Here is a 15,000-nt window from a genome sequence, read left to right as displayed (position 1 = left end):
GCTTATCTTTTCAAATGGGGGCTAATAAGTGTCAATTTGGGGGTCCTTGACACGAACAAGTTTGAGAACCACTGCCTTAAAGGGGCTACACCATGAATTAAAAAAATATATATTATATATAAATATTGCCCCTAATACGTTTTAAACAGGTTGTAAGCCTAAAAAAACATCCAGATATAGACCAGTTCTATATGTCCAAAAAAGAAGGTTCGTTAAAATTTTCGGGGGATTATGAAAACTATACATTTTTGGAAACTTCAGAGTATAACAAATCAGAAAATACATGATTCCATTTGCGCAGAAGCCAATATGGTGGCCATCTTGGATTTTGAAAAATGGCGACCTTTGAATATTCGTTTTTCAATATCTCGACTTCTAGATTACATAGGATCTGGATTCTAGTGGCTAAATCTACATTTGTAAGGTCAGGAAATCCAATGGTGCTAATTAAAAATATTTACAAATGATCAATGGCACAGATGTGGGTCATAATCCTTGATTTTGGGGTAGTAGAGGCCCTAGGAGGGGTCCACGCGCGACTGCTTATTTTTTTTTCTAGTTTTGATTTTTGGCATCCATAGGACCTCTAATATTGGGATTTTGATGATCCCAAGAAAAAAAGTGGTCCCAAGTGTGTTTTTTTTCAATGTTTTATTAACCCTATGAGACCTGCGGGATGGCTGGCTGGAACGCCGGCGAGACTGTCTTTCGGAGACTGTGGAACACTCAAATTTAGACGCAGCCCAAAGATAGAGATACCATTTGATTCCAGACAACCTCAGGTTTCCAATGGGACCAACCTTGTCATGCTACCGTGTCGGGAAGGGGGCTAAATACCTAATGATTCAAAGTTAAGACAACATTTTGGCCAGGGAAAAACGACCATCACCATTTTCCAAATGGTCCCTTGAGCTGTCACCTCAATATATGTGAATGGAAATGGGTTACATGGATACCTACAAGCCTGTACAGACATGCCAAATGTATGCCTATCTCATGCAGTTTTGGGCAAGAACCAGTGTTCTTGCCCATGTGCATCTGTAGACCCCTCTACAGATGCAGTAGAGGGGTCTACAGATGCACTAGAGTGGTCTACAGATGCAGTAGAGTGGTCTACAGATGCACTAGAGTGGTCTACAGATGCAGTAGAGGGGTCTACAGATGCACTAGAGTGGTCTACAGATGCACTAGAGTGGTCTACAGATGCACTAGAGGGGTCTACAGATGCACTAGAGTGGTCTACAGATGCACTAGAGTGGTCTACAGATGCAGTAGAGGGGTCTACAGATGCACTAGAGTGGTCTACAGATGCAGTAGAGGGGTCTACAGATGCACTAGAGTGGTCTACAGATGCACTAGAGTGATCTACAGATGCACTCGAGTGGTCTACAGATGCACTAGAGGGGTCTACAGATGCACTAGAGTGGTCTACAGATGCACTAGAGGGGTCTACAGATGCACTAGAGGGGTCTACAGATGCACTAGAGTGGTCTACAGATGCACTAGAGTGGTCTACAGATGCACTAGAGTGGTCTACAGATGCACTAGAGTGATCTACAGATGCACTAGAGTGGTCTACAGACACACTATAGGGGTCTACAGATCACGACAGTGGTCTACAGATGCACTACATGGTCTACAGATGCACTACAGTGGTCTATCGATACAGTACAGCAGTCTATAGATACAGTAGCTAGTCTATAGATGCAGTACAGTGGTCTTTAGAGGCAGTACAATGGTTTATAGATTCAGTACAGTGGGATATAGATGCAGCGCAGTGGTCTAGGTGCAATACAGTGGTCTCATACAGCTATACTGTAGATGCAGTACAGTAGTCTCATGTAGCAATAGATGCAGTACAGTGGTATATATACAATACAGTGGTCTCTAGATACAGTAAAGTGGTCTCATATAGCAATAGATACAGTATGGTGGTCTAGATACAGTACAGTGGTTTCTAGATACAGTACAGTGGTCTCATACAGCTATAGATGCAGTCTCCTCTCCTAGAAGTGGTCTACTTTTTACAATAGGCAAAAATTACATATTTGTACTGCATGCAAAACACTGCATGGTTCTTGCCCAAAACTGCATGAGATAGGCATAAATGTGGCATGTCTGTACAGGGGAGGCTTGTAGGTATCCATGTAACCCATTTCCATTCACATATATTGAGGTGACAGCTCAAGGGACCATTTGGAAAATGGTGATGGTCGTTTTTCCCTGGCCAAAATGTTGTCTTAACTTTGAATCATTAGGTATTTAGCCCCCTTCCCGACACGGTAGCATGACAAGGTTGGTCCCATTGGAAACCTGAGGTTGTCTGGAATCAAATGGTATCTCTATCTTTGAGCTACGTCTAAATTTGAGCGTTCCACAGTCTCCGAAAGACAGTCTCGCCGGCGTTCCAGCCAGCCATCCCGCAGGTCTCATAGGGTTAATAGAACATTGAAAAAAACACACTTGGGACCACTTTTTTTCTTGGGATCATCAAAATCCCAATATTAGAGGTCCTATGGATGCCAAAAATCAAAACTAGAAAAAAAAATAAGCAGTCGCGCGTGGACCCCTCCTAGGGCCTCTACTACCCCAAAATCAAGGATTATGACCCACATCTGTGCCATTGATCATTTGTAAATATTTTTAATTAGCACCATTGGATTTCCTGACCTTACAAATGTAGATTTAGCCACTAGAATCCAGATCCTATGTAATCTAGAAGTCGAGATATTGAAAAACGAATATTCAAAGGTCGCCATTTTGCAAAATCCAAGATGGCCACCATATTGGCTTCTGCGCAAATGGAATCATGGATTTTCTGATTTGTTATACTCTGAAGTTTCCAAAAATGTATAGTTTTCATAATCCCCCGAAAATTAGAACGAAATTACATATAGAACTGGACTAATATTTTTTTCTCACAATCTGACTGACTGTCATTCCAAGCTTTTTCAGCTGCAATACCAAAACGTCCTATTGGGCAGGGGGGAGCTACTGAGCAATTCTGTCTGGCCATCATCAATGCAAAATCAGGGCAAGTGACATCACTTGCCCAGCCATTCTGAAATGGCCTGTTCAGACACGCCCATTCAGGAAATCCATGAAATGAGCATGAATGACTGAATGTTAAAAGAAATATATTTTTTTGGGTACAAGAGACACTGGGGAGCCCAAAAAATACTAAAAACCTAAAAAAAAAAAAAATCGTTGTGTAGCCCCTTTAAGTGGTCAAGGGCATAAATTTGCACTCTACTCGGCGCACCGTTCCAGTTCCATGTGAAGACACACGTACAGTTTATCACCCATCAAATAGTTTTTAGGTTACAGACCACCACCATGGAATGCAAATCATGTGAGGCTCCCAGGGACCAGGCTTATGCAACAGTCCAACGGGGGGGCCATCACGTAGTGAGAGGGTCCAGCGGGACCTAATGGAGAACTGTGGGTCCAGAGCACGTTCTCTGCTACGCCGATGAGACTCTGTTGTTCCACTGAAGTGCAGATTTGTTATGCCAAGACCGTCCCAATTATGCCATTGTGCTGGAACAATTAGCTGCGCCATTTAACCAAATACTTAATCATCACGGACTGTCACAAAGGCAATTACTTAAAACAAACAAGCTGTCGTGTGCCACGCGTGTGCACACCCACACACACACACACACACACACACACACACACACACACACACACACACACACACACGCACACGCACACGCGCACACACACACACACACACGCACACACACACACGGTACCCGAAAGCACATGTACACGCATCAAGCATAGCACACTCACACACACAGTGTTCATTCTCTTCGTTACATAACTGCATCTCTGCAGTGATGCATCATGGATACAGAAAACCTCCTGTTGTTGACACTTTATCTCAAGCCTTCTAATAGAACTTGTTGACTCTCTCTCTTCCTCCCTCCCTCTCTCTCTCACTTTCTAATCTCCCCGTGCCTCTCTCTACATTTATCCCCTCCTCAATCATCCCCACTTTTGTGCCTCCTTGTCCCCCTTTTCTCATCTATTCCTTGCTCTTTTTTTTTTTTTTGACATCTCCCACGGTGTGTTCCCCTCGCTCCGTGAATCCCTCCACCCCCTCCCCTTCCCGTACCTCCCTCTCCTTTCATTTTGTTCTTCAACACCTCCAAGGCCTTAAAAACAAGGCTCCAAACATCCCAAAACAAACTAGTGTTAAGGTAGTAGTAAGGCTACTTCTTGGCCTCAATCACAAAACCCATCTAACCCCTGCTCATTTTGCTAGGATTGGATGGCTTAGGGTTGAGGACAGAGTACAGCAACTTGCTATGGGCCTGGTCTTCAAGATACACCACAACATTGGGATTTATCTAAATACTTCCTAAATGTTAATGAAGTCCATGATCGTAACACCAGAGGCAGCTCCACAAATCATGTGCAACCCGGATTTGGCTCAACAAAGGGAATGAACTCGTTCTTATGCTATTCATCAAAAATGTGGAACGCCCTACCAAAAGGAGTAAAGGAGTGCAAAACCCTACTCACTTTCAAAACTGCCCTAAAGATACACCTTCAAGAGGCTGCAATTCGAAAATGGCCCTGTCTAAGTCTTAACCTACCCCCCTACCCCCCCCCCCTATTTATTTTTCTTCTATTGTTCACTCTTCATACCAGTAACCTGTAAGCTGATTGTATGACATTCTGTATAGTAGTGTGTATATCTGTCTGTGATTTGTGTGCATGGGGATCTCATCTTAAACAAGCTTATATTAGTGCTTAATGAGTCTCCCAGTTTAGTAGACCTCGTATTGTGAATTTGTACTTCCATGTACTGATGTTCTCATGTCTTACTAAATAAAGTACATCAATCAATCAATCCTTCCATCCTCCGTCCCATCTCAGAGTCCATGATCCTACTGGGTTCCATCGAGCGCGCTCAGCTGCAGGCCCTCCTGTCGCAGCAGCTGGGTCGCCCGCGCCGACTCGAGTACATTCGGGACCGCGCCAGCGCCGAGAAGAAGCGCCTGTCCGTGGAGCGCCTGTCCGTGGTGTCCCACCCGGGCAGCGAGGACGGCAGCCAGCGGGCCAACCAGGAGGTCCGCTTCCAGGTCAGAGGTCGGGGGGCGCAATGGTGGTGGGAGGGGGGGGGGGGGTCATAATTTGTTTGGAAGATTGGGGGACCTTTTGTTATTGTAAGACAATAGGCTCTATGCACAGCATCCATATTATCACTTCCTTCACAGGTGTTACCAATGATACTAATGAAGGCTCTGTTCCATTTAGTGTAGCACAGTGGTTTCCATGACCCCCATAACTCTGAGAGTGTACAAATGGAACCAAATGGACCCTTACGGGTGGAAACAAATGAATGTGTACACTCTCAGAGTTACACACCCATAAGGGGCCATTTGGAAGCCCATGAGGGTCCCTGGACCCCAACTTTAGACCCACTGGTGTAGCCAGTTGGCTCATGCACAATATCAGCACCCTGACTCTGTTTGACCAAGAATGGAACAGAGCCTTCATTAGTATCATTGGCAACACCTGTGAATGTCCTCACAATATGGCTGCTGTGCATAGAGCCTATTACAGCAATTACAATTGAGGCATTTAGCAAACACTCTTATCCAGAGTGACTTAACCCATTAAGACCGGGAACGCATCTGTGTCATTTTTAGATTTCTTTGGCTATTTTTTAAGTTTTTCAGAAAACTAGTTTTAGAGGGTGTTTTTTAGAATCGGCCTCAGGTCTTATGGGTTCATGAGCAATGACCGATTGAATGTGTCTAATGAGTCCACACTTTAAAACAACATTAAAACCCTGCAATGATATTTAATGAGTTGAGCTTCACGTCCTACTGAAAGGAACTGGCTTCTTCAAATATCAAACAACCCGCGGTATGGTCGGGCAGTAATGTCAAGTGTACCGTGAACCAACCCCCATGTAATGTACCGTTAAAAGATTACAGTGATTAATCTGATGCAAACCTCTAAATGTCAGCACGTTGTAATGACACAACCGTAGAAAGTGTATTATTCATTCCAGATATAAGCATTAAAAAAACGTATCTGGCAACATCATCAGTAATCAGTTAAATGTAAAGGGTATCGTGAATAAGGTTTTTACAGTTTTCATTTTTATTTCTTTTTTACTTTTTGTTTTCAATTTCAGTTTAGTTTTGATTCGTTTTTTAACACATGGGGTGCCGAAACCGTACCGGTACGGTTTTGCAAATACACCCGTGGAGTGACAACTTTCCTAAAAAACGTATAAATACGTGAGTTTTGTGTTTTTGTTTTTTTCGTTTATATCCACACGGGCGGGGCTGGAGCAGCTCTGGGAGTACCCATTGTGATCCTGAGAAGGATTGGCCAAATGGATCAACGGAAACAAAAACATGTCTCCCATTCGCTTCCTGTCTATTTCCTTCTTTAAAACGCCTATATCTCCGAATCTGTTTCCGGTGGAGAAAACCGGTCATGCGCGATGCGCGACCCCCCCCCCATTGTAACTCGCGAGTGAAATGTTATTGTTGCAGGATGTAGCCAGGGTCATCGCGCTACATGAATGGATGCTTTTTTTTACGTGGATTTGCTCGTCGTGGAGTCTAGAGCTTTAAACAGCAAAGTGCAGTCAATGGGGAGAATGCTGGCACCCAACGTAAGTTGTTATGAAAAAATTCTGGCACCCAATGTGTTAAGCAGATTTGCTAGTTTAGTTAATATTTTTAATGCTAGGTTTTTGTTAATTTTCATTAGTTTTAGTATAATGTCTTTGTTATTTATTATTGTAATATGGACTGGAATAGTCAGGGGCAAAAAAAAACAAATCTACAGCTCACGTTGCGTCACAATGCGACCCGTTTTGAGCTTGGGGATGTGCTATTTTCACTATTTGTGAAGATTTTTGACAAACACTAAAAACGAAGGACATTTTCGCTATGATTTTAGTTTGTTTTAATTTTGTTTTGTCAACACGATACAGTTAGTTATCGTTTGTTTTTGTTTTTATTTCAGTTAACACATTGGGTGCCATTTTTTTTTAAAAACAGAGTACACTGAGTGCCAGGATTTTTAGCAATTTTTTAGGAGCCGAGATACAGGCTTTTGAAGTCATAAGTTAACCAGAAAGTGGATTGGAGTCAAAATCTTCGGAAATTGATATCTCCTGGTGCTTAGAAGGTAAAAAAAAAAAAAAAAAAATTAAAAAAAAAAAAATTGATTTTTCTTTTTTTTTTATTATTTATTTTCAAAAAACATATATATACGGTTTTGGCACCCAATGTGTTAACTAAAATGTTCCTCCAATTCTGTTTTTTTAGATTTAGTTAACTACAATAACCCTGACCATGAAATGACCATAGGTTACCACTCTCTCAGGGGAGGCACATATCCGTGCAAAAGTGGTGTGCGTGCGTGCGTGCGTGCGTGCGTGAGGTGACTTGAGGTCATCTCTTCGGAACACTCAGTCAACTCAGTGCGTTCAAACGAGCCAAGTCTCTGCACTCAACACGTTCTCTCTTAGTGACTTAACAGCCTGTGTGGAACAGGACCTAACAGGCTATTGATTTCACTTCCTGTCTGTGTAAGAGGGGCGTCCTTATAAGGTCAGAGCTTCCCAGTGGAGCACTGGGAAAAGTCCAGTAAGCAGTCTGATGTCAGTGTGTCCGATGTTTTGTCCTAACCACAAGCTCGGGTTACTTGCTGTTATAAGGGAAGGAGAGGAAACCATTCCCAGGATCCCTCTTGTCATCGCGTCTCTTAGCAGCTGCCATTAGTGGAAAAAAATCCAATATAATTTTTTAATGGTTGGAAAATTAAAGTAACATTCATGAGGCAAAGAGACGGATGTGGATATGCGTTTCAGAGAAACGGGGGGGAAATGAGATTACCAAAAAGAGAGAAAAGAAAGAGATACATTTTTTCTTTCTTGTGCAGTCCAAGTGGTTTATTTAAAGGAATAGGCCCTATGCACAGCAGCCATATTGGGAATGAATTGGGCCACTTCCTTACCTCCTTCACAGGTGTTACCAATGATACTAATTAAGGCTCTGTTCCATTTAGTGTGGCATAGTGGTTGTCTTATTTTCAAGGACCCCCATAACTCTGAGAGTGTACAAATGGAACCAAATGGACCCTTACGGGTCCATTTGGTTCCATTTGTACACTCTCAGAGTTACACAGCCACCATAAGGGGCCATTTGGGAACCAAAATGGAGTGTTTCTAGTGACCCAACATGCACGATATCAGCACCCTGACCAGAATGGAACAGAGCCTTCATTAGTATCACTGGTAACACCTGTGAAGGAAGTAAGAAGAGGCCCAATTTCTTTCCAATATGGCTACTGTGCATAGAGCCTATTGGAGGTTATATGGAAGAGGAAAGATGTTGCACCAATACAAATTCCATCAGTCACTGTGTGTGTGTGTGTGTGTGTGTGTGTGTGTGTGTGTGTGTGTGTGTGTGTGTGTGTGTGTGTGTGTGTGTGTGTGTGTGTGTGTGTGTGTGTGTGTGTGTGTGTGTGTGTGAGAGGGGGGGGGGGGGGGTAGAGTAATACCTCAGATCGTTAACATGCGTTATTAAACTACCATCTGTAAAGGAGAAAAGCTGTACGAGCTAGATGTTAGATGTTTTCTGGGGCTCGCACCGCTGTGTTCAGAATGGTGGTACTTCTCTCTCTCTCTATCTCTCTCTCTCTCTCTCTCTCTCTCTCTCCCACCTCACATTCTGCTGCTAGCTTGGCAGTAAACAGTTGGGTCCACCCTGAGGGCGTGGATGCAGGGGAAGGATACGAGAAAGAGATAAAGGGATAGAAGGAGAGAGAAAGCGAGAGATGGAGGGATAGAAGCAGATACTCTTGAGAGGCTCTGGTGATTTCCTCTGCGTTTGACCCCTTAAGGCCCTGCGTGTCAGTGATACTCAGCTATTCATCACACAACTGTGTCTCTCCCTGGTCTTTCCTCATTCAGGTCTCATTTTTCATCGCCTTAAGTTTTCAATTTCCACTTTTTTTTTTTCTCTCTGTTGCGTTTTCATTCCCCTTCCATTTATCTGAATCCATCCATCCCAGGGCTGCCAGACATTTCTTTTTCAATGACTCCTCAGAAAGTGAAAGAAGGAAAAAAAGACAATCATTTCAAATAAAGAACTTTTAACCCATTAAGACCTGGGACGCATCTGTGTCACGTTTTGATTTGAGCTAAAAAAAAAAAAGCATTATTTTACATTTTGGCTATTCAAAAATAGCAGATCTACAAGCTCATAGCGTGGCACGAGCTTGTAGATCTGCTATTTTTGAAAAATAGAGAAAATGTGTGCAAATTAATATATTTATGTTCTTTTAAAGCGAACATTTTTAAAACTCAAATCTTTGCTTCTGGGGGGTCCCTGGAACAACATATTTTGAGATGGGGGTCCGTGGCAAAATACATATAATTTTTGGGGTCCTTGACATGAAAATGTTTGAGCACCACTGACATATAGAAACACATGTTTTTTTTTTCAGAATACTGTTGGGATTAAGAAGACATTTGTAGAATCGGCTTCAGGTCTTAAAGGGTTAATATGTCCGTCTTTTGAGCCTTGTTGGAGTTTGTGTTTTGTGTTTCATTTTTGTGTGTGCGTGTGTGTGTGCGTGCGTGTGCGTGCGTGTGCAGATCTCCACAGAGGAGTCGTCTTTCAGTCCTACACGTCCCTCTCTCCAGAAGCCCCTCAAACCGGCTCTGAAGAGACCATCTGTGGTGGACCGACCATCTGTGGTGGACCGACCCACAGAGATCCCCATCAGTAAGACATACACACACACACACACACACACACACACACACACACACACACCAGAGGTGGAAAGTAACTAAGTACATTTACTTAAGTACTGTACTTAAGTAACATTTTTAGGTATTTGTACTTCACTTGAGTATTTCCAATTTCCAATACTTTTACTTCTACTCCACTACATCTCAGAGGCAAATATTGTACTTTTACTCCACTACATTTATTTGAAAACTTTAGTTAATAGTTACTTTTCAGATATAAATTATGATATTATGAAAAATACATTAACCACTTTAGCCCTATTTTATACCTAGGCTATTTGAAAATAGCAGATCTACAAGCTCACAACGCGTCGCATCGCGACGCGTTGTGAGCTTGTAGATCTGCTATTTTCAAATATTTAGTACTTTTACTTTTGGTACTTTAAGTACATTTTGATGCCAATACTGTTGTACTTTTACACAAGTACATTTTTATTTCTGGACTTTTACTTGTAACAGAGTATTTTTATAGTGCAGTATTGGTACTTTTACTTAAGTAAAGAATTTGAGTACTTTTTCCACCACTGAGTCACACACACACACACACACACACACACACACACACACACACACACACACACACACACACACACACACACACACACACACACACACACACACACACACACACACACACACACACACAGTGAGATGTAAATACACCGGTACCGCACAATCAGCCCCAACTGCAGACAGCTGCGGCGCCAGAGAACTTTCCCTGCTGGTGCTCTCTAGCCGTGCTCCATTAGTCAGCACTGTGCTCTGGTATTTCTCTCTCTAAATGTTTAATGGACTGCGTCTTTCTGAGCACTCAAATGTTGCTTTGCGTTCCCCCATTCATTACGGTACACACTGCAACGGCCCAACAACGTTTAAACATCATGCGTTGTGTCAAGCCACACATTGTTGCACTTGTACATCTAACCAGGGTCTTAACCCATTGATACCTGGAACGCATCTGTGTCACTTTAGATTTCTTTGGCTATTCAAAAATAGCAGATATACAAGCTCGTAGCGCGGCACCGAGTGCCGCGCTATGAGCTTGTAGATCTGCTATTTTTGAAAAATGTTGACAACTTTTTTTTTGATTTTTTTCCAAAAAACTGTTAAGATTTAGATTTTTTTTAAGAATGGCCTCAGGTCTTAATTGGTTAACTGTGTGTAACTGAAACGTGCACGCACGCACGCACACACACAAGCACACACACGCGCGCACGCGCGCGCGCGCACGCGCGCGCGCGCACGCACGCACGCACGCACGCACGCACGCACGCACGCACGCACGCACGCACACACACACACACACACACACACACACACACACACACACACGGTGTGTGTGTGTCCCCTCCTGTTGATCCTAAAGCTTTTTATCACACAAACACACTCATTCCCCTCCGCCCCCTCCCCTCTCTGTATATTGCAATTCTCTCTCTCTCTCTCTCTCTCTCTCTCTCTCTCTCTCTCTCTCTCTCTCTCTCTCTCTCTCTCAGGCCCCCAGGATAACTCTGGCATTGCCTTAAAGAACCTGTTCTGTGCCAACCCTGATGCAGAGGGGATGGAGGTGAGAAATAAGCACACACACACACACACACACACACACACACACACAGCTGAGCGTGTGTGTGCTGTTATGCTGGCGTACACACTGATTGCATACGCCCACACACATCCCTGTGCTATGAATCGCATATAACAGTCCTTCATGCTCTGTCTCTCTGAGACACACACACACACACACACACACACACACACACACACACACGCACACACGCACACAAAAATCTCATTCCTTCCCGGATGAAGACCTGCCCTGTCTTCTTACCTCGGCTGACCTCATCTCTCACATGCGCATATCAGCCTTCAGCTGTGTGTGTGTGTGTGTGTGTGTGTGTGTGTGTGTGTGAACCCTAGCATTCCTATTCTGGGGGCGAACATACTGCAAAAATAGCTGATCCACAAGCTCACAACGTGTCGCAACATGACACGTTGTGAGTGTGTAGATCGGCCATTTTCGCAGAAGAGATGCAGTGTAGAGGGAACAAAAAGGAGGGGGGGTCCTAGTATAGACCCCCGGGGGACCCCGGGGCAACGCCGCAGGCGTTGCGGGGCATTGGAGGAGGCTGTGTTAACGCTGTGTTTGTCTCCGGCCCCCACGAGAAGAACAACAACAACATGGAGGGCAGGAGGACGCCCAAGCGCGTCAGGATATCCGTCGTGGTAAGACCCACCAATCAGAGCCACCCGAACGCCCGGGGGGGGGGGGGGGGGGAATGTGCCCCCCCCCCCCGGAAGCGGGCTCCATAAACCACACCGGTCAGCCAATCGTCACCCCGCCATCTGCTGCAGGGCTAATCCCCCTCGCCGATGGCCCGTGATCTGAGCCCAGACGAGCCGATCTGTGCCATCGTGCCGAAAGTCGTTGAACGTCCTCTTCCTCTCTCCGTTCAGCCCCTACTGGCCTTTGGCTGCCTCCATCGGCCGATGTGATTGGCTGTGATAAGGACTCGTGTCTTCTATAATGGACCAGTGGTCAGTAAGGGGTCATGGAGGACACTTTGACCGCACTAAAACTCCCACACCATAACATAACCAAAGATATTCAGTGTTAAAGGGAAACTTTGCAAATCTTGAGCTTGAATCCCATTGTTCTGATGCGAGTGTGTGTGTGGGGGGGTACCCTATGTCTTCTATGTATTTCTCTGTGAAATGACATTCACAACATTTCATGGAAAATACACATTAGACATAGCCTAGCGTATTTTTCCCCACCCTGTACAATGATCTCACATCAAAACAATGGAATTTAGGTTCAAAATTGTCAAAGCCTTCCTTTAATTTAACTCTGAGAGTGTACACATGTAACCATTGTGTTCATTTGTAGACTCTCTGAGTTACAAATGGATGAAGTAACATTGAGGATTTTTCTGTGTGCTGCTTAAAAGAAAAATGCAGAATTCAAAAAAAAATGGCCTAAATTCATTGCGACAGGAGTCGTCATGCGACTCGGGTGTGGTTGAAGTGCGGTCAATATGTGTCCCATGGAGAGAACGAGGCTGTTCAACTTAGCATGTTGTGCTGTCCATCATCAGCCATGTCACCCGAGGCGTCCAATCAGTGACTGCCTCATTGTTGTGTTGGGGCGGGACTAATTGAGTCTCATCCTGCCTGATGAATTACTCCATTACATGTCCAAATATGCTTCAATTCTAATTTAGTATGTAGAGGAATTTCATCGCTGTAATTCATCAATGTACATACCGTACTGCCTGGGGGAGGGTGGAGGTAAAAGATGTGTTCGCCCGTATGTGCAATGAAATAATATCAGCATATTTCTTGATTAGAACTTAAGAGTGTTTTCCAATGAGATGATCATGACGCATGAGGCATTTTTTTGAGTTATTGGAGAATGTTCACGACACACTGGGATAAACGATGAGGTCTACAGTTGAAATGTCAATCAATGAAACGTACTGATTTGTCGTTAAGACTAATGATTCCACGTACCGGATCATCCAGCGCTGCATGCAAATGCCATGATAAATGATAAATGACCAAACCTCAGGATTAAAATCCAATCCCCTACCGTATGGGGCCATGTAACAAACCATAATGTAATGAAATAATGGGTCAAAATGCAAGAACATGTCTCTCTAAATGGGACACATTTTTTATAAACTCCCAAATCCCACCTATTTAGTGAGACATTATTAAATGAGACACACCATGAATTTCACTTTTTTTTTGTATTTTTTGGGCTCCCCAGTGTCTCTTGTAACCCCAAAAATATATTTTTTTAACATTCAGTCATTCATTCTCATTTCAGAGATTTTCAGAATGGGCGTGTCTGAACAGGCCATCTCAGAAATGGCAAGTTTGCTTACATCACGAAACTTTCTGCCCATGTATTTTGACAGACAGAATTGCTCAGTAGCACCCCTCTGTCCAACAGGACGTTTTGGTATTGCAGCTGAAAGTGCTTTATAAGCCTGAGAGAATTGACTTGGGATGAGTATATCTGAGTGTTGATTTAGGCTCAAACCTTTTGAAAATGGTTTGAGGGACATACACCATATGATATTAAATATCAAATATTTTTTTTAAATTCATGGTGTGTCTCCTTTAATTATTTTGACCAACTATTACATTATCATTTGTTATAGGCCTCATATCACCATTCCAAAATGACTTGCCACGTATCAAATCAGTATTCCCGATTCTCCAATAATTGATCTTTAGTTATTATGTAGGCTATAATCAGTCAAATTCTGGTCGTGAGTTTTGTCTTTTTCTCATCGCCTACGATGTCATTCACTTCAATAGGAGCCACCTCCCAACCTGAGGTCTCTCTTTTGGGTGAGCATATCGTCCAGTTCTCTTTTCTGTTCACAGTGCGTTTCTGAGTAAAAACAGCAATGGCAATGAATAAAGGCACAAATGAGAACCATTCACACACACACACCCCTTTGATATATAGCCGTTTTTTACAGAGTTGTATTGTTTGTTGATTATAGCTGCAAAATGGTGTGTTGTTAATGGTTGTGTCGGTGTAAGTCTATTAGAAGTTATTGATGCCTTACATCTACGGCCTCCGCCTCGCTAGGAGTGCATTAGTTTGACATGCGACAAATTAGTAGTCCAATTAGGCGAGTGTGTCTGTGTGCGTGCTGTAACCATACATGCGCACGCATATGCACGCACGCTAAACAGTGTGCATTCATCTTCAGTGCCTCATAATCCTATTGTGAGAAAGCCATTTGCTGCAGTTGATTTATCGCACGGACTTTCAAATCTAAAGTATTGTTGTGATTAGGATTAGAGATTCTATTGCATCTCAATGGGCCCCTCTCTCTCACACACACACACACACACACACACACACACACACACACACGCACACGCACACGCACACACACACTCACACATACTTTTTTATGTTTTTTTTTTAAAGTCAATAGTTATGATTGCCTGAAGAAACTTCTCTTTATGAAGTAACACAATGGGAGGGTGGCTGTTCAGGGCAGATTCTTGGCTCAGAATGGGGACGTTTAGATGATCATGAGGGCTATTCATTATTTTTTTATGGCGCTAGAGTACTCATGGGCCTGAGTTCCATTTTCATGGAGGAACTTGATTATAAATGGAGGAGAGGAGATAGTTGAATATCTCATGGTTATGAGAAAGGTTTAATTCTT

The 15,000-nt window shown here is 43.3% G+C and overlaps 1 protein-coding gene across 1 annotated transcript in view; it reads left to right on the top strand.

The window, feature by feature from the left end:
* Positions 1-15,000, top strand: part of LOC311050142 (chloride channel protein 2-like) — a gene marked incomplete at its 3' end in the record, with an annotated part of 256,197 nt that overhangs the window by 208,386 nt on the left and 32,811 nt on the right. Inside the window, exons 17-19 of the mRNA XM_084064112.1 lie at positions 4,891-5,096; positions 9,647-9,776; positions 11,299-11,369. Of these exons, the coding sequence (XP_083920238.1) occupies positions 4,891-5,096; positions 9,647-9,776; positions 11,299-11,369 (407 nt within the window). The remainder of the gene's footprint in view (positions 1-4,890; positions 5,097-9,646; positions 9,777-11,298; positions 11,370-15,000) is intronic.

The sequence above is a fragment of the Gymnoscopelus microlampas genome (genome assembly GCF_963454915.1).
Source record: "Gymnoscopelus microlampas genome assembly, chromosome: 8".
Classification (NCBI taxonomy): Eukaryota; Metazoa; Chordata; class Actinopteri; order Myctophiformes; family Myctophidae; genus Gymnoscopelus; species Gymnoscopelus microlampas.
Note: the sequence above shows the minus strand (reverse complement) of the source record. Positions and strands in the feature narration are given on the sequence as shown.